Source organism: Scleropages formosus, chromosome 9 (genome assembly GCF_900964775.1).
Source record: "Scleropages formosus chromosome 9, fSclFor1.1, whole genome shotgun sequence".
In the NCBI taxonomy this organism is placed as follows: Eukaryota; Metazoa; Chordata; class Actinopteri; order Osteoglossiformes; family Osteoglossidae; genus Scleropages; species Scleropages formosus.
The window spans coordinates 399757-419051 of record NC_041814.1 but is presented as its reverse complement, the minus strand read 5'-3'; the positions used below and the strand labels follow the sequence as shown (position 1 = coordinate 419051).

Below are 19295 nucleotides of genomic sequence, written 5' to 3'. Positions count from 1 at the left end.
CTTGGCTGCAGTCCCCACCTCCCTGCCCCCTGTTCTCCCCTTCTGGAATCCCTGGCTGTGTTTAATTGGCGAGTGGCGTTCCAGAGCAGGCAGAGTAATCAGAGTCGGGGCCTCGGCGCTCACATGGAGACGTGGCGTCTGTACCGGATTAAAAAGCACGCATCGTGGTGGAAGGTAGATGTGGAGTGTTCGCCGGCCACCGAGCGATCGCGTGTGTGAGCGAGCGAGAGAATGGCAATGAGAAAGAGTGGGAGGAAGAAAGAGCGAGAACGGGAGACAGAGCTGCGAGGGGGAGCGGGAGAGAGAGAGAGAGACGGAGACGGAGACAGACAGGAAGCGTGCAGAGCAATTGAGACAGAGAAGCTGGGCGAGAGAGAGGAAGACGGAGGCCCACTCAAGGAGAGAGGGCAACAGAAGTGAGGGAGAGGGAGGGCCAAGTAAGAGGCACAGAAAAAAAAAAGCCACGAACAGGAAGAGGCTAAGAAAGGGAAGTAGTGAAGGGGACTTCGAAGGTGTGGAAGGAGGAGAGGAAAGTTTGAGGACTAGATGGTGCAGCCATGAATGGCTGAAGTGAAGGAACGGAGGGGAAAACTTCTGTGAGAAGTCTTCCTCTGCGGCAGCGCGAGCGTTTCCGTTATGTTCTCGGACACCAGGCAGCTGGGGCCGCGCACGCTTTTTCATCACAACAATGGACCGGTGCCGCCGACGGAGGCAGAGCGCATGGGGCCGGGCAGGCGGACGGCAGCTGACGCCCCCCGGCTGGACGGCAGGAAAGAAACCGGCCTCGCAACGCAGGAGGAATTCACGCTTGTTCGAGGGAAGGAGCGGACCGGAGCCCGTTCTAAAATGGGACACGATTTTGAGAGGACGCCGATCTCCACAGGGCCACGGCTCCCGGCGCAGCCCGCCACGGCTGGCCGGAGCTCCCTGGGGGAGAGCAGCTTTCCAGGATGGAACCGGTGTCCTGAAGCAGGTCAGGGGCGCAGCCTTCCGACGAACGCATGCCTCAGAACGTGCGGCTGCGCTGGACCACGGCATCGGACTGCGTCACACCCCTTTCCGAGGAAGTGCACGCTGCCTCCGCCAGCTCTGCCGAGAGCTCAAGATCACTACCGAGAGCCTGGATATGCGCCTGAGAAACAGTTTTGGGGCTATCCAAGAGAAAAATATCAGAGGGAGACGTACGATTCCGGATCAGAACACTCGACAAAATCCTACAACAGATTTCGTGGTTTGAATTCAAGCTTTTGTCGCGGCCACGAAGAAGAGTATCACGTACTGAAGGATTTGAAACGACCAAAAATTCACCCGAAGAAAGTCTGCAACGGACCCAAGTTTTGCCAAGGGGTTATTGGCTCATCCAAAGCCACCCTAAGTCCATGGAACCACAACAGTCAGCAAAGCCAATGTCTGTCGGGTAACGACCCAATGTGCGTTCTGAACAAACTGGCCCGAGAAAGTCTGAGCCCGAGGAAACAACTGCAATTGGAAGAGAGGAAGCGGAGACAACGGTTGGTCCGCGACCAGATCCGACAGGTGGTCACGGACCTCGAGGATGTTCTGGCTGGCCTGAAACAAGTTCACCTTGAAATGAAGGAGGTAAGGGTTATGTAGTTGTTGTCCTCTTCGAAACATGTTCTTGCTACCCGACTTAGGAAAGGCTGCTATACCGCAGGGGATGTGGTGGTGCGGTGGTGCAGTGGGTTTGGCTAGGTCCTGCTCTCTGCTGGGTCTGGGGTTCAAGTCCTGCTTAGGTCGCCCTGTGACGGACTGGCATCTCCTCCTGGGTTTGTCCTCTAGCCTTCTGCCCTGCGTTGCCAGGTTAGGCTCCAGCTCCCTGCAACCTTGTATGGGACAAGGGGTTTCCGATGGTGTGTGTGATACGGTATATCGTAATGTGAGTTCAAAGAACTTACAAAAGCAGAAAAATCACTAGACCATTTTCCATGTCACAATGATATTATAAATGTAAAAGATTACATTAAAAATACACCTAGGTTGAGCTTCTAATTCCGTTGTCACATAAAACACTAGTATGGGTAATAGGTATCACCATGCAGAACACAAATGGAATGGTTATCTGCATTTAGAGGGAATACATTGCATAATGTTCAGTGTATGGATGATATGTTTTTTTTTTTATCTCACAGCCTGTTGGTGCATTTGCATGGGAAAGAAAGAAATGTACACATTTTAACAGGGAAAGTGTAAACTGACATGCTCCATTTGTCACATGAATGCAGTGGTCAAAAGTGATGCTCAGTAGCACCGTTTACTCTGTCCAAAACAGATGCTGAAAGGACGGCAGATGTAAAAATCTGTAGAAAGCATTTTTTTCGCCTGCAGGTTTCACATGGTAAATAATGGCATACCGTTTGTGCCTCTCCTGGATTGCGGGAACCATTTAGTACCTTGTTAGCGTTTTTCACGGACGCATCATGAGCGGTACGCCTGTGGAAAAGATGATTGCGCATTTTGGGGAGCTGCATTATTTAATCGGGACTCAATTTGTATTATTCGGCCCACCTCGCGTCTCCGTTCTTTTCCTACACAGGTGGTCCAACAGATTGAGCTGTTGACCTCTAACATTGACCTCAGTGAGGAGGAGATTACCAATGGCTTTCCCAGCAACACCATCTGCAGCAGCAGCTCCAGCGGGGTTGTGGTGTCCTGTCAAAAGAGGGTCATCAACCCCGGCTCCAGCAATCTTCAAAACGCTACCGTTCATCCAAAGCTCCCCGTGCTCAACCCATCCATCACCGTAACAAATCGAGCGGCGCTGCTTGCGCCGTGCAAGGCCTCTGCCAAACACAAGTCTGGCATTCCCTTCGCTGAGCGCCTTCAACCTACAAGCTCACCCGGGAACCAGAAACCGGAGGCCCAAAGTGCAGGTGACGCTCCGGGACCAGCGCTTCCCAGGACTGCTTTGCAGGCTCGGAACCACGCGGTCGTCTGCAAACCCGGTGGACCCGAAACTGTGAATCCAAGGGCTCTGCCTTACTCTCGCGGTGGACAGGCAGGGACAAACGGGAAGGCTCAAGACTCTGTGAGGACGCCTCAGTGCGCTGGGAAGCATAGACTGCTCTCCACCACTGTGTGAACGGGCAGCGGTCGGTGGCAACGGACCACCGCAGAGGCCTCTCCTGCTGCTGGACCAGCCAGGGCCTCTTGGCTGCCCGGCGCCTCACCGTGAGTATTGGAACCAAAGGCCTGCTGTGTTTCTTCTCCATTATAATTGTTTTGCTGCTTAGCCCAGATGTTTTTCTTGTTTTTTTTTTTTTTTTTTGTCCAGAGGGACTTGTTTTTACCCATGTAACAGCCGAATGTTTTTATTAGAGCAAATCAGGTAGAGTACCTTGCTCAAGGGTACTACAGCAGTGCCCATCCTGGAAGCTGAACCTCCACCATTCTGCTTACAAGTCCATGTCCTTGACCACTACGTTACTTGCTGCCCCTGCTTGCCCTTTACCGCAGGGCGCAGCAGTTGTCGCTGTTATTGTACGCGTTGTTCTCGTTCGCCTGGTGATCTGGCATCACGCCGACGCTCACGCATCCGTGTTTACGTTTCCAGTTTGGAAGTGCGGACTCCGCATAGGTGCCGCAGCTTCCTCCCCAGCAATGCTATGAAACGATGTGAAACTTGACAGACGGTGGCTGAAGATTAACAGCTTGCTCAAGTCGTCCAGTGGTGATGCATTCTGGATTTCCACTACCTCGCTCCAGACCCACTCCAGACTCAAGGGCAGCTTGTGTCCACTCTGTTGAGATATCGGGCCATCATATGACCAGTAGATCAGGCGTGTCCTGTTCTGCTCATAAGCAAACTATACAGTGTATGTATATATTACAGCAACATTTATGTGATGGAGTTATTGTATCAGGAAAGTTACAACAAATCGCTAAAACTCAATAGTCCCACCGCAGCTTCTCGTCTGTCCGGGGAGGGGGGATAAAGAGAAGAACACAATAGAACAGTTGTGTTCCAGTACATGCATATGTGGCCAATTATGTTTCCCAAATGAACAAAGGGAGGTAAATACGGGTAAATTTAGTCAGCAGACATGTGCGGGATCATGACTGAATGACAGTACTGAATATAAGTGTGTATAATAATTTTTTTCAGTGACACTTTAAAACGGTGTTCTCAAATTCACCTCCTGGAGGCTTGTTTGTATGCAGTTTTTTTGTTTCCTTCAGTCTATTTTTGTATTTATTAACACGTCTTAGACATTTTTAAATTTATCAATAAATTTGAAGTATATGTGCTACGGATAAAGAGATAGATTTTGCAGCAAAATAACTTTTTGGCTTTATTTATAGCAGATGCTGAGTAAATCAAGGATTAGGTCAGTGCAGCTTACTTTACAACATTTACATTTATTCATTTAGCTGATGCTTTTCTTCAAAACAACTCATTGTTAATCTACTTACAATTATTTACCCATTTATACAGCAGCGTAATTTTGTACTGGAGAAGTTTAGGGTCAGTACTTTACTCAGGAGTACTACAGTAGGGTTTAGGACTCAAACCTGTGACCCTTGGGTCCAAAGGCAGCAGCTCTAACCACTGTCAGCTGCCCAGAACAAATTTACTTGTGTTCCCGTAGCTGATCCTTTTTTCCATAGTGACTTGCGTTGACTTACCTACAATTATTTACTCCGGTACATAAATTAAGCTACCATAATATCTAAATAATAAATTACAATTCTGTACTATTGGAACTGATGTTCAAGCAACCCTCCATGGAATAAATTTGAGATGCCTGCAGTAAAGGGAAGGAATAAGAGGTAAAGGCGGTCAGATAAGCTAAAGCTCAAATGTAAAACTTTACAACAGGTGTGAGACTTCTGGAAAGCAAAGCTAATCTCAGCCCCCGAAGAGTGTTTCGCAGTACTAATCCAGGTAAACGTTGGCTTCCTAGTCCATTGTCCATACCTACTGTGAATCGGAGCACACTGCCACGCTCTTCATTCAAATGACGAGGGAAAAATGTTGGATTCAAAATGGGAATAAATCCACAGTTGTGGACCAGTTATGTAATTTAATGCAGCACAGCTCATTGTAATTCTTATTTGGGTGGATAAGGTGATCTGACTGCACAACATGTATTTTTTTCTAAATAATACCATGTTCTGAAACAATATATTTTTCCAGTGAGAACTTTGTGTTTTGCTGGCTGTGTAAGGCCAGAACTAAGCTATGAAAACATCTTGGAGTATTGTGTTTGCTGTTTGTACTCTTAAAGCAAGTACATTTTACTGCTCAAATAATACAAGCACTGCTACATGTTTATTTATGGATGTTCAAAATAAAGTCCTTTTTTTTTAATGAAACTGCTCCACAGACCATGATGTGATGAAAAAGCTGGGTAAAATTACAGAAGTATTTCTTACTGAAAAAGAGCATCAGTCCAAAAAAAAAAAAAAACACAGTTTCGTAAACTTCACAAGCATCTGGGGAGCAAAGTCACACACAGAGTTCAGCTGGTTAAGATGTGCCTTTGACACAGAGACTCAGCAGTCATGTGTCAGCAGTGGGGTTTTCCACTGTAATTGTGCAGAAAGTCCCCGTGGCATTAAACTGGATGACATGCATATCCCAAATTCATTTTCAGAGCTCAACTGGGGCAATCATGTAGCCCAAGAATAGTAAAAATAAATAAATTCTATGGCAAAGCTAAATTTTAATGTTTTTTTTCTAATCCACAAATGAGAAATCTTCTCTTTCAAGCTAATATAGATGCAGAACTGAATATTTAAGCTTTTTAGCCTAACACGATAAGCGTTCTATGAGAATAGATAGGAGGGAGCCAGTAGGTTCCCATTTAATGCCAGGAAAAGGGTGGGGGTCTCATGGATGACATATATTACCTAATATTATTTGCCAACATTTCTTCCCACACTTTAATTGACTGATAGACTTAAGCCACTTTGTTCAATGCTGTTCAGTATTAAAAATAGATCTTCTCTCCATGCCTTGTAATTGGATTCTCTAATTGGGCTGCTTTTACACAAGTGGTGGGGCTGTGGTTTCACGACAGGTATGAAAGTGAAGCCTTTTCCAATTTGCAAAACGATGCCGTGTTAGAAACACACACAAGGGAGCGTTTGTGTCCAAGCTCATGTGAAGCTCAGTAATGCAGTGATGTTGAGATGCCACAAGGATTTCCATGTTGGTCTTGCTTTGTGTGAGTGTTAGGCTGGAAACACACACTTTCTGGACCGCTTGTCCCATTTGGGGTTGCGGGGAGCCAGAGCCTAACCTGGCAACACAGGGCGTAGGGCTGGAGGGGGAGGGGACACACCCAGGACAGGATGCCACTCTGTCACAAGGCACCCCAAGCGGGACTTGAACCTCAGACCCACCGGAGAGCAGGACCCAGTCCAACCCACTGCACCACTGCACCCCCCAGGCCAGAAACAGCTTCTGGAATTAATGTTAGATTTTGGAGGGAAGATGAAGATGGTACATGTGGCTCTTCCACACTGACAGTCACTTAAAAGAGGTCTCTGCTTGTGTGATGTTCTGAAAGTTATTACCAAAAAGGCCCATCCATCCATCCATTCATCCATCCATCCATCCATCCATAACTGCCTGAAGGGTCACAGTGCTCCAGAGTCTATCGAGGAAAAAGAAGATATGAAACACAGTATGCTTCCAGTCTGTACACCAGTCAAGTCTAATAATGGAATAGGAATACTTATCTTCTTCTGGAGAGTGTGTGTGCTTGACACTTGTTCTCATGTAGGAACATACAGCAGATACAAACACTGTATTGAGTATACTCCACACACACATTGTCTGAAAGCACTTGTCCCAAGCAGGGTTGCAGCAAATCAGAGCCTAACCCAGCAACACAGGGCTCAAGGCCGGAGGGGGAGGGGACACACCCAGGACAGGACACCAGTCCATCACAAGGTGCCCCAAGCAGGACTCAAACCCACCACACCACCCCACTATACTCCAGCACCATTTAATTTCCAGAAGACAACAGGTACATACCATACCAACAAATGAGTGAGTGAATTAGTTTCTATTTTTTGTTTGATTGTTTGTTGTTCAGGGGGTGCGGTGGGTTTGGCCTGTGCCTGCTCTCTGGTGGGTCTGGGGTTCAAGTCCTGCTTGGGGTGTCTTGTGATGGACTGGCGTCCTGTCCTGGGTGTGTCCCCTCCCCCTCCCCGTCCAGCCTTCTGCCCTGTGTTGCTCAGTTAGGCTCCGGCTCCCCGTGACCCTGCTTGGGACAAGCGGTTTTGGAGAGCGTGTGTGTTTGTTCATTCTTCTGTTTCTTGAGGGGGCAACAAAAAAATCTATTAATTACAGCTGCCATGAGTTAAATGTAATTTTAATTAAGGACAATTTTCTTAGACCCAGTTGCAAGAAGCTTTTTTCTGTTTCTTTGTGGTACAATATACATTATAACGTAGAAGGGTTTAACAAACAATACATCCGCAAACCAATTTATGTTGCGAATTTTGAATTTAACCGCAAATGGTGTTTGCATGAAGAGACAGGAGAACAGTCTGACGAAGTGGTGTTTTAGCGAGCGTGAGAGATTCCCAGGGCTGCCGTCTTCAGTCAGTGTCAGCAGAGTAATCCCTGTAAAAATCTGCTTTAACTACACCCCAGAGATACAGCAAATAAACATCAAAGCGCGAGGATCTTCGAATTCCCTCTGCGTTTAAATCAATGCTATTTGACAGCCGTGGCTTTCGAGAACGGACATCTGACGTTTATCCAGGCTTAAGAAGACCTGGTTTTATATGGTACACTTAAATGAAGCTAATAATTTGGAGGGAAGAACATACTTCAACTACAAGCGTGTCCATATTCAGAGTTCACTTGGGCAGGGCCGCTTTTCAACAATTTTGGTGGTCGGCGAAGGGATTTTCTTGTTACGTGAAGGCCCGTCGTGGAGTGCGGACAGGTTTAATTCATTTATTGTCAACGCAGGAGCGCGATTTGCATACTCTTGAGACTGGTTTCTTACTTCAAAAGCTGGGTGACAGAATAAAGCCAAACCTACGACTGAAGATGCACCTAATCGCTTCTGTATTTCCAGTTCACGAAATTCAGAGGCTTCTCAAATTATTGCGGTACGTTTCGTGCAGCGTTGCATCGCGAGCGATCGTATCGAACGACGTGCGCGGGAAAGCTTTAGCCTCCGAACGAAGGCATCCACAAGTTATATTCCAAAAAAACGGCAAAAATGGTTTCACTGCTTTTGTTTTGCTTCAGATGGAGTCTTTAATTGCATTCCTAAAAAAACACAAAAGTCTTCACAGACAGCCCGAAAAAGTGCACTTTCACCTATCTTGTCGTCGTGATTATGTTCTGAAATCTGCTGTGCCTGCATTCATACCCAAATTGGAGTGTTTTTGCATCAAACCAGATCCTTGTTGCGGTCAGACGGAAGCCAGGTTCCAGGGGTATATGTCTGCTGAAAGATGGAAAATACTGCAAAGGAAAAGATTCAGAACACAGCAATGGACTCCTGGGACTGGGACCAAATTAATTTACCGCATCACTATAACATCTAGCAGAGCCCAAGTGCAGCATCCAGAGGGGACCGGAACCTCATCTGGGCTCTTAAAGCAACCTGACACGTGGTTCTGAGCTCCGAGACTCAGACGTAACTGGGCTCATGTGACTCCTTCAAGAAATTCCATCTAAACTGGGGCTGAGGGCTACTTGGAGTACACATTTTGATGAAGGGTAACCATGTAATAACCGTGGAGGTGATTCCAGAATTACAATCGAAATTACAGTAATCTGCCGCAACCAGGAGAACTCCCATTCTCAAGTGTAGCGGTGCGATGTATAATACTTAAATGAGCAAAATTGCACGTAACCCGTTCCGGACCTTTAAACCGCGCCGAAAAGAACAAGGAAGATGTCCTTTGAAGTCCAACCAAAGGAATGGATTGTAATTCAGATGCACTTTCATTTATAAGCTTCAAAGGGACATGTTTCAGAAATCAGGTTTCTCAGCTGAACTTTTACAATCTACAGTTTTGTGATGGAATCTGGCTTTAATGTAATTCTGCGTTCATTCATTTAGCAGACACTTTCCCCAGTGCAAGTTGCTTGCAGTGATTCATCCATTTATAGAGCTGGATCAGTTTTACTGCCTCAATTCAGGGAAAGTACTTTATTCAAGGGTACTACAGCAGGAGGTGAGATTTGAACTCAGGCCCTTCAAGTCCAAAGGGTGCAACTCTAACCACTACACCACCTGCTGCCCACTGGTAGCCATTTTTAGCAATACTTGTCTCCATGCAAAGTAGAAACATCTCAGTTCGGCATCACAGAGGCCCACAGTCTCAATCACATCCGTGTGCCGTATTTCCATCGGTGCCGTAAGCGTTGTTTGTGCTGCGTTTAACTTGGGGTGGAGGGGGTTTGAAAACATCACACCCATTGATGTTGAAAGAACACCAACGCCCTAGGTTTCCAGTGAAATTTCATTTACATTTGTACTTTTAGCTCTCTAAGACATCCAACAATGTTAGGATTCTAAAGTGATAATACATCCCTTCACCCTGCTGGGTAGTTTTTGCTGGAGCCTTAGGTGCAGGTATTTCAGTGTAGGTACGCCCATTTCATCTAGTAACATATATGTATATATATGTAGATTTATGGGGGTGCGGTGGCGCAGTGGGTTGGACCGCAGTCCTACTCTCCGGTGGGTCTGGGGTTCACGTCCCGCTTGGGGTGCCTTGTGACGGACTGGCGTCCCGTCCTGGGTGCGTCCCCTTCCCCCTCCGGCCTTACGCCCTGTGTTGCCGGGTAGGCTCCGGTTCCCCGTGACCCCGTAAGGGACAAGCGGTTCTGAAAATGTGTGTGTGTGTGTGTGTAGATTTATGTGTATAGAATATAATTGTTTGGCATTTATAATACATATTATTTATACATACTATAATTATGTATTGTTATATATAATATTATAATATCAGTATATAATGTTTCCCCTCTCTAACTTAACACGTACTGAGTGTGTTTGTTTATATATATATATATATATATGTATATACATATAATTTTCCAGTTTATCAGTTTTTTATCTTTCATCTTCATCTCTCACCTACTTTAAATACCCCATCTATTTATGCAGATCACCAGCTGACGTCCCTTGCGACACCCGAACGGAATCGAATAATTCCGTTTCATTCCACTAGATGGCGCGGATTCCCCAGCGCAGAGAAACATTTAATACCAGAACTTTGAGAAAGGCTCCTAACATTATACTGTAACTGTCTGTATGTGTTCTACACTTAGATTGCAATTTTTAACTAAAATGGATGGTGACACACAACATTTTCAGGTTAATAATACTAAATTGATGCTCACCATGAAAAATCTTGTCGTCCAAGTTGTTAATATTTTCCTTAAAGCACATAAAAGGGTTCCCAACTATTCAGTGATAAAAAATGAAATAAATCACAGTTCCAGGACAGTCATGGCTGCACAAATTGACAAATCGCTGAACAATGCAACTAATGGAAAAAGTTACCAGTGTTTTGACAGCATTGATACTCAACAAATTATTTTTCATGTAACCTGTGAAAAACCAGGTGTCAAGCAGTGACAAAATAACTTGTGAGGTATTTGGGGTAGAACAAATATTATATATAGGATGGAATAGAATTCAATGGAATTTTGTACAAATTCTGGGGAACATAATAAACTTGCCTTGATATTAACCCTATTGCAGCAGTAGTGTTCATTGTCTATTGGCTGTTTTGGTGAAGAATCTCAGATTTGGGATTTTTCACAAGAAGCACGATAGTGAGGCACTGAACTGTCAGTCTTCAGTTCGCAGCCCTCCATCCCCTTCCCTAATGGGTCACTGCAGTATGTAGAGATCTCCTCCCAGGCATATGATGAGGACCTAACAATCAAGGCTCTCCAAACCATTTCCTCAATGCAAAAACATGTTAACAATGGATATTGCTGTTTTCTATCAATTCTTAGGTCTTTCTGGACTTCCATACAAACCTCTGACTCATTGGATTAATTGTGTAATAATTTATTATTTATTAAATTATTTGTATGCTTGTTGGAGATGGTGAAAGGACCGCTTCATGCTTCACATGTATAACACTGCATGTATGAATTTCACACTTTTTTAAGCAGGAATGAAGGATACACACACAGCAATATGTTGCTAGGGTCTCCTCTGTGGAGGGTCTGGGGTTCAAGTCCTGCTTGGGGTGCCCTGCAGAGGACTGGTGTCCCATCCGGGGTGTGTCCTCTTCAGCGTTACGCCCTGCGTTGCCGAGTTAGGCTCCAGTTCACCGTGACCCCCTGCTTGGGACAAGCTGCTGTAGACATCGTGTGTGTGAATAACTACCTAATTCCTTGGAAAGTAAAATGTTATTAATTATGAGTTCATTTAAAAAATATGATTGTAGTTATGGAAAAGCAATCCTAAGATTTATCATAGTACCTTAATCACTTTACTGTATCACCCTTGATGGCAAACTGTTCATTTATACCATGATCTTGTTATAGCTTTCCCATGATAGTACCAGGATGTTTTGTGATACAACTCACTCACCTCTCCTAACTGCTTGTCCTTTGCCAAGGTCACAACGGTCCAGAGCCCATCCCAGAAGTTCTGGGCCCTAGGCTAGGAGGGGTACACCCTGGACAGGGTGCTAGTCCATTAGAGGGTGGTCACACACAGTATGGCCAATTCATCACCCCCAGTTCGCCTGAAAAGCTTCTCTTTGAATTATAGGAGGAAACTCAGACAGACTCAGGAAGAACATACAAACTACACACTGACTGAGCTGGTTTTGAACCTGCGCACAAACAGCCCAGGCTGCTCCTCTGGGAGAGAGCAGCGCTGCCCGCCGTGCCACCGATTGTCCTGCCGTAATTATTCCTTCGTACCATCACCGAAGTTCTTAAGTTTGCAGCGATGTTGTGCTTATGGCTCAGATTCGCGGTGTGTTTGACCTGACAGTTCTTGCAATACTTTTGCTAAGGAGATGGTCACCCAAATTGTAGTGAGTACACGTTGGTTCATTTATAGATAAAAGTAGAGCAACACTTACGTTGGGACATCATAGCTGTGACAGCACCAAAAATAACATTATGGTCTTCAAAAAACCCGAAGTCCTCTGAATTTCCTTTTGGACAATGTGCGTGTGTGGATTTCCTTTTTGCCCAAAAACAATGGGATTTTACATTGCTGTCAAAGGGATGTTTTGTCTAGATGTCGTTTTGGAAGCTTGGTATTTCCTTCGGAGGTAAGGAGGGAAAGTACAGAGCATTTGCGTACGCATTCTTGCTTGGAGCAGCTTCCCTGTGGAAATAAAGACAACTGCAGCTCACGGAATATCCCCAAACAAACATTCATCACCTTAAGTTTTCTGCCGAAGGGTTCAGAAAAGGTCCGCATTTGTGGCGGCGTTAAAGTTAAATCACACCGTACTGCCGATTTCCTTGAAACCAGAACACGTAAAAGGAGACTTTTGTGTAATTTGCAGCACTGTGAATAACAGATGATCTCTACTAATGTCTTAAGGGAGACATATTCAAGGTGATTTTCAGGAAAAGTTGCTGAGGCCATCAGTCTGATAGTTCTTTATAGCCCAGTGACTGTTGTAATTTTGCATTTCATCAGTCAAGGTGACAGCCTTCCTGCAAACTTCGCCATGATTTCTGCAGCATTTTGATATTTCCCCCGTGGGCATATATTGATCTAAACTATAAATTTCACTTGCTTTCCATCAAAATTCAGTGCATGTATTAATTCTGTATGGTTTGTTATGGCTGGGAAGCTCAGTGGGGCTCCCTTTCACTGGATGATACTGCACTTGTGGAATTTGTCTCCTCCTTACCAGCTAAAGACGGCAGGTGTGAACCATTTGCAGTGGGCGTAGAGCCTCAGCTCTTTCAAAGTCATTAGGAAATGTAACTTTCTTCATTTGTAAAATTCCCATCTCCTATTTCCCGCACTGGATTATCTAAAATCTAACCTGGTCTCAATTCACGCCTTGCCACGCAGTCAACAATGTCTTTTTTTGCTGTCAAACCATCACTTGAATTTAATTCAATTTATTTACAGTCCAGCATCCCTGCAGGTGAGCAGAAAGGACGTTTTGAATAGTCTACCTGGTTTATGACTTACCTTTTAAGAAAGAGCACATGGACCTGCATAGATATTTCTGAATTAACATTAGACTAAAAAAGTTCCAGGGAGACATTTTCCTCTATGAGTCATCAGAGTCAGTTGGAGCACCTGGGTGGAAGCTGAAGGACTGCACTACAGCTGTTAGACGCTGCAGGAAACCGAAATGCGGCAGTCGTAACCCATTAGTAGTACGTTGAAAAGGCGGAGAAGGGCTCCTTCTGGCATTACCCTGAGCGAGGCAATTTAGCATCATTTCACTGAAACATAGAACTCTTATGAGCGTGACAAGGAAACTTTAGGTACCATTTTTGGGTGAAACTAGAGCCTCGCGTATAAATATTTGTAAACCCAGTGAAATTATCAGCTGTGTAAACCAATGTCTGGCATTTCTAGACACCTGGAGTAAAACAGGAAGATGAGTTTTTCCAGACAGTTTAAATAACAAATAGTGAACAGCATGTCCAACCGATGTGGCTTTTAGGGTAAAACATTTTCACCTTTAGGTGTATTTTTAGTTTTAATATGTCCTGAGTTCCTGAAAAAGAGCACGATGTTTACTTTGTTTATTTCAGCCAGTTTCAAGGACTGGCCAACGTAGTGAACAAAGTCCTTGTACAGAGTTGTCTCCACACTCCACGCTCCCAGCAGGATCGGAGTGAACTCACCACGCAGAAAACGTGCGCTGTTATCATACATGTCACATTTGTTACGTGCCTGTTGGTACCGCTGATCTCTCTGTTCCCAGTAAAAATATTAATAAATAAAAGTGAAGAGCTGATTCCCAGTTCCACACGAGTTTTGCTCTCATGTACAACTGTCCAAGGAACACATCTTGCAGACATAGCGTCTGTTCACTTGGCCCATTTTATGGATGCTGGGAACAAGCCATTCTGGGAACAAAGCTTGGAATGGAAGCATCTGTTTGGAATGTGCTTCGGAGAAAGACGCCATTCTTCTCTTTCTCTGCGGCTGTGCTCTGACTGAGAGTGCTGGACAGAGCCCTGAGGGCTGCACTGCAGTAAAGGCCACATCGCTTTCTTTGGACAAAACACACACTGACTGACTGACTGAAACCGCTTGTCCCAAGTGGGGTCGCGGCAAACCGGAGCCTAACACTGCAACACAGGGCGCAAGGCTGAAGGGGGAAGGGACACACCCAGGATGGGACGCCAGTCCGTCGCAAGGCACCCCAAGCGGGACTCGAACCCCAGACCCACCGGAGAGCAGGACCCGGCCAAACCTGCTGCGCCTCTTTGGACAAAACCCATGCAAAAAAATGGGACAAGCACGATTATGGATGAAGTTGTGAACTATGACAGGACATAATCATAGTTAACATCAATGCTCATCAGCAAGATTCTTTAGACTTTTTGTTTCGCTTTAATTTCATGTCTATACCTGGCTGAGGGATTATGAAGCTAAGAATGTTTAACATTTTTTCACAAGCCCCTGACATATTGGAGTTCATTTTTCCTGTCCCCCAAGCACACATAAAGGTCAGATTAAGTTGCAAAGTGCATCCATAATGTAACCCCCTTGCCACTTTAGACTGAACTCTTGATGCTGCCACTTTCCAGCAAAGCGTCTGATCTGAATGCATTTAATTCCAGAAATATAAGGATTATTACTTTCTGCACTAGCTGTAACTACAAATGTGGAAACATTTGCACAGCACCATGAGGAGCAGTCATTATCAAGCCATTATCTGTCTCACTCAAAATAATGAAAGTACTGTGTTATAAAAGTATTCTATAAATATTATAAAGGATATCCTGAGTCATTGCTTGCGTTGAACCTACAGCCGAACAGCTGAGGCATTGTTAGGCAGAAATGCTACCCGCTACACGACCGTACATGTATTTGTACATATATCTGGTGCCGCTGATTTTGGCACAGGAGACCAGGGTTACAATCCCAGTCAGAGCGAGCCTCCAGTAAGAGTGTCCAGGCTTAGACTTCTAACCCTATACACAAGCCTACCTCAGAACATGAGTGAGGGTAATATAACTGAAGCCATACTGGCTCAGACATCGTCCCCATTAACAAGGTCCACATCAGGTGTTGAGGAACCAGGACAACCTGATGACAAGCGGACTACTAGAACAATACTTTAGTTCCCACATACAGTGCATGTAACCCCTTTTTGCTGTTACAGTAGAACTCCATCAATTCTATGTTCTCAGTCATGTCCATGATAGATGAGAAGACCAACATCCACACGAACCAAAAAGCACCTGGCAGCTCAATTCTCAAACATCAATAAAAGGAAGCTACTGTCACAGTTGGAGATTGAGAGGCTCCAACACAATAGCCATGGTACTCAGCAGCATGGTAATGAAGGGCCACCCCTTATGGAGGAGAGCAGGGTTACAGAACAAGCTGATATAACCCTACTGACCATGACAACAGTAATCCTGGAGATGCTAGGTTATAAGATCAAGATGCAGAGCATGCCCTCCATGGAGAAGAAGGCTGGAGGCCAAGATCAAGGAAACCCGGAGAGACGTTAGCCAGCTAACAGAGGTGCAGAAGGATGTGATGAAAGACAGATCCTGGATGAGAAAGAAATACAGCCTGTTCTCCAAAGAACCATCTAGAGTGTAGTCCCAGCTGCCAGGGAACAAGAGCAGACCCACCCAAGATTGAGCAATACTGGAAGGATATATGGGAGAAGGAGGCATCATACAACGGCTGGTGGACCTGAGAGCAGATGAGAGCAAGAACCAGTCATTGTCACAAAGGCATGACAATGACATCAGCGAGTCTCAAGTATGAAGAGCTGGACAGCACCAGGACCTGACATGATCCATGCCTACTGGTTGAAGAAGCTAACTGCATTCCATGAACATCTGGCAGCATAAATGAATGAGCTGCTAACATCCGGGTCTCCCCCAGACTGGCTAACACAGGGCAGGACAATCCTGATTATGAAGGATTCCCACAAGGGTACAACTTCTTCAAACTACCGGCCGATAACCTGCCTCTTCACAACATGGGAGCTCCTCTCAGGCATCATAGTGGCTAAGGTGAACAGGCACATTAGTCAGTACATGAGCAAAGCTCAGAAGGGCATTGAAAACAACAGCAGAGGGTCAAAGCCACTGCTCGACAGAGCAATCACTCAAGACTCTAAGACCAGACAGAACCTGAGCGCCACCTGGATTGATTACAAGAAAGCCTACGACTCAATGCCCCACACATGGATACTGGAGTGCTTGACACTATACAAGGCCAACCGGACACTGATAGCCTTCCTCAAGAACTCAGGCATAGAGCAAAGAAACAAATGCATCAGACAGGGAAACAAAGAAACTACAGAACTAGTGTAATACATGATCAACGCGTTTATAAAGCTATAAGTTTGTCTACTGGCCATGGAGGAAAGGAACAAAAACTCCCAACTGAAAGTTGAGGGAGAAAAAAAAACCTCTGAGGGTCCAAGTGCCAGTGGCTGCTCAGCCCTCCTGGGCATCCTAGATTCAATAAGACTCCTAAATCAGATTACAGGTAATAATGGCATTGTTGCTGTACGGTGGCTTCATTTCCCAGTTCAAAAAGGTACGTCTTGTCCATCATGGTGGTTGCTCATCATCTTCAGTCAGCATGGAGTGCTTCTGTAAGAGCCGGCCAGCCTCCTCAGCTCTTGTTGTAGGAAGACAATGCTCAAAAAGAACAAATTGTTAGTAAGTTACAACTTAAAGAAATAAGTTTAACACGTATTGACACAGCAGTGGGAAAAAAACTGAAAACACAGCCAAGTGGAATTAAATTTTGTGGTGATATGCCTGAGCGAACATGTAAGTCTTGAGTCTGGATTTGAAGACTGGTACACATGGGGCATTTCTGACAGTAACTGGTAGGTGATGACATTGGGATTCAGACTGGATAAGTGTGGTTGAATGGTAGCAAGAAGAGGGAAGGTGACCAGGACTGAAAAAGTGGAGTTATCAGAAGGCAGAATTGCAGACATACAGGACAACCAGAAGTACCTGGGTATTCTACAGGTCAACGGAAACCACGATGAGACAGCAAGGAGGTCACCCAAAACCAATTACCTCCACAGAGTAAAGCAGGTCCTGAGGAGCCAGCTCAATGGTAGGAATAAGATCCAAGCCATCAGCATGTATGCCCTACCAGTCATCAGATACCCAGCTGGCATAATAAGTTCGCCACAGGTGGGGATAGATGCCGCTGTGTAAAGACATGAAAACTCCTCATAAATGCACAGAGGTTTCCACCCGAAGTCCAGCACCCTGAGACTGTACAATGAGCAAAAAGGGGGGGGGGCTGAGGGTTAATGAGTGTCAGAGCCACTATCCAGGATGAAACAAGGAGCATCCAAGAGTACATCAGGAAGATGTCCCCCCAGGACAAACTGCTGAGTACCTTGAGCAGCAGTAGACAGAGGGTGATGAGAAAGAAGACCCCTTCGCTCGTCTACTTCTGCTCGCTTGGTGGTCCCGCGCACGAAAGGTAAAGTACAGAGGTTCTCGGTTCTGGCTCTGCTGTGGTGGAATGACCTTCCCCTCTCACTCAGAACTGCAGAAACTCTGTCTACATTCAATAAGGGTCTGAAAACTCACTTTTTCCAGACTCACTTCACCCAAGATCTCTCCAGCTCATGTATGGTGTAAATGTTCATGCACCGTAACTTCATGAGCATCACCAGATAAAACCTTTTATCAGCCACTACTCCGACATTGTACGTGAATATTTGTGTACCTTATAAAAAAAATAAAAATTTGTAGGAAGGTGATCAGGATTCATCTATCCTACGTTTCATGCACCTACTCGAGCGATGAACATCGATGCAACAAGTGGAAAGAAAACTACATTTACTCAGGAGTCATGTCTTCAGCTATGTCTCCTTCTCCTAATGTAATGAACACATTGTATTTTTGGGTTCACTGGAGAGCGCTGGAGAGGCGGGTTTCTCAAATGAGATTCCGCAACCAGGGTCTACAGGTGTGGCTTCTTTATACTCTGATTTTGGGCAGGTGTGGATGTTCGGGGCAAGGTGGTGGGCGTGACAGTCCGACTGAAAAGAAGAAAGTCTTTGTCCTACCTCAGGCTCACGCCCCCACAAGCCGACGAACCGCTGTAGATGCTCAATGTTTTGATGCATGTCGCAAAGTAGCGCCCGCTTGTTATTACGAATCATTGTATGTAACTTGGGGGTGCGGTGGCGCAACGGGTTTGGCCCGTGCTTGCTCTCTGGTGGGTCTAGGATTCCAGTCCCGCTTGGGGTGCCTTGTGATGGACTGGCGTCCCGTCCTGGGTGTGTCCCCTCCCCCTCCCTCTCCAGCCCTACACCCTGTGTTGCCGAGTTAGGCTCCGGCTTGCCGCGACCCCACTTGGGACAAGCGGCTTCAGTCAATGTGTGTGTATGTAACTCAAATTTTTAATATAATAGACTTTATGGGGGTGGAGGGGCGCGGTAGCGCAGTGGGTTGGACCTGCTCTCCAGTGGGTCAGGGGTTTGAGTCCCACTTGGTGTGCCCTGCGACGGACTGGCGTCCCATCCTGGGTGTGTCCCCTCCCCATCCAGCCTTACGCCCTGAGTTGCCGGGTTAGGCTCCGGTTCCCCGCAACCCTGTATTGGACAAGCGGTTCAGAAAGTGTGTGTGTGTGTGTTTATGGGGGTGGGTGGGTGTTCGTAACTGCAGGTTGTACGCAAGTCAGACGTTCATAACCCGGGAACTACATGTATATAAAAAGAATATCACAATTCTGTGACAACATTTGTAAAAATGTGCTATAATATATACAGTTTCAAAAGTGGTATGTCCTCCGTATTAATGCGGTACCAGGGATCATCATCATATTTTTCCTGTGATTTTTTTAGGGACTACATTTAAAGTCAGCCATTTTTGCTTTACACAAGTTCTGATTTTTATTTGCTGAAAAGCAACAAATCAGATATTAAACATACATTTACACATAGCATTTCTAAAATTAAATCTCTGTTTTTGTTTGGCTTTGAATTTTAGCCCCTGCATAGTGTGGAGACAAATAATTTATACATGCACACATTGGAACAAACTAATGTTACACATAACATTGTTATTCCTAACCAGGCAGCCTATATAAAATTACACTTGTACATAAATAGTAGATAAACAGAGTTACACCTTATACTTCATTGCAGGTGTT

At 45.4% G+C, this 19295-nt stretch overlaps 1 protein-coding gene across 1 annotated transcript; it reads left to right on the top strand.

Annotated features, from left to right (window-relative positions):
• Positions 1 to 1428: 1428 nt before the first annotated feature.
• Positions 1429 to 4139, top strand: LOC108919812 (protein Largen). Its single transcript, XM_018728093.2, has 2 exons — positions 1429 to 1599; positions 2555 to 4139. Exons 1-2 carry the CDS (start codon positions 1429 to 1431, stop codon positions 3098 to 3100), a joined length of 717 nt encoding a protein of 238 aa, XP_018583609.2. The 3' UTR covers positions 3101 to 4139.
• Positions 4140 to 19295: the final 15156 nt, after the last annotated feature.

Coding starts and splice junctions, on each gene's coding strand:
- LOC108919812 (XM_018728093.2), top strand. CDS start 1,429: ATGTGCGTTCTGAACAAACTGGCCCGAGAAAGTCTGAGCCCGAGGAAA. Junction 1,600..2,554: donor TTCACCTTGAAATGAAGGAG/GTAAGGGTTATG, acceptor TTTCCTACACAG/GTGGTCCAACAGATTGAGCT.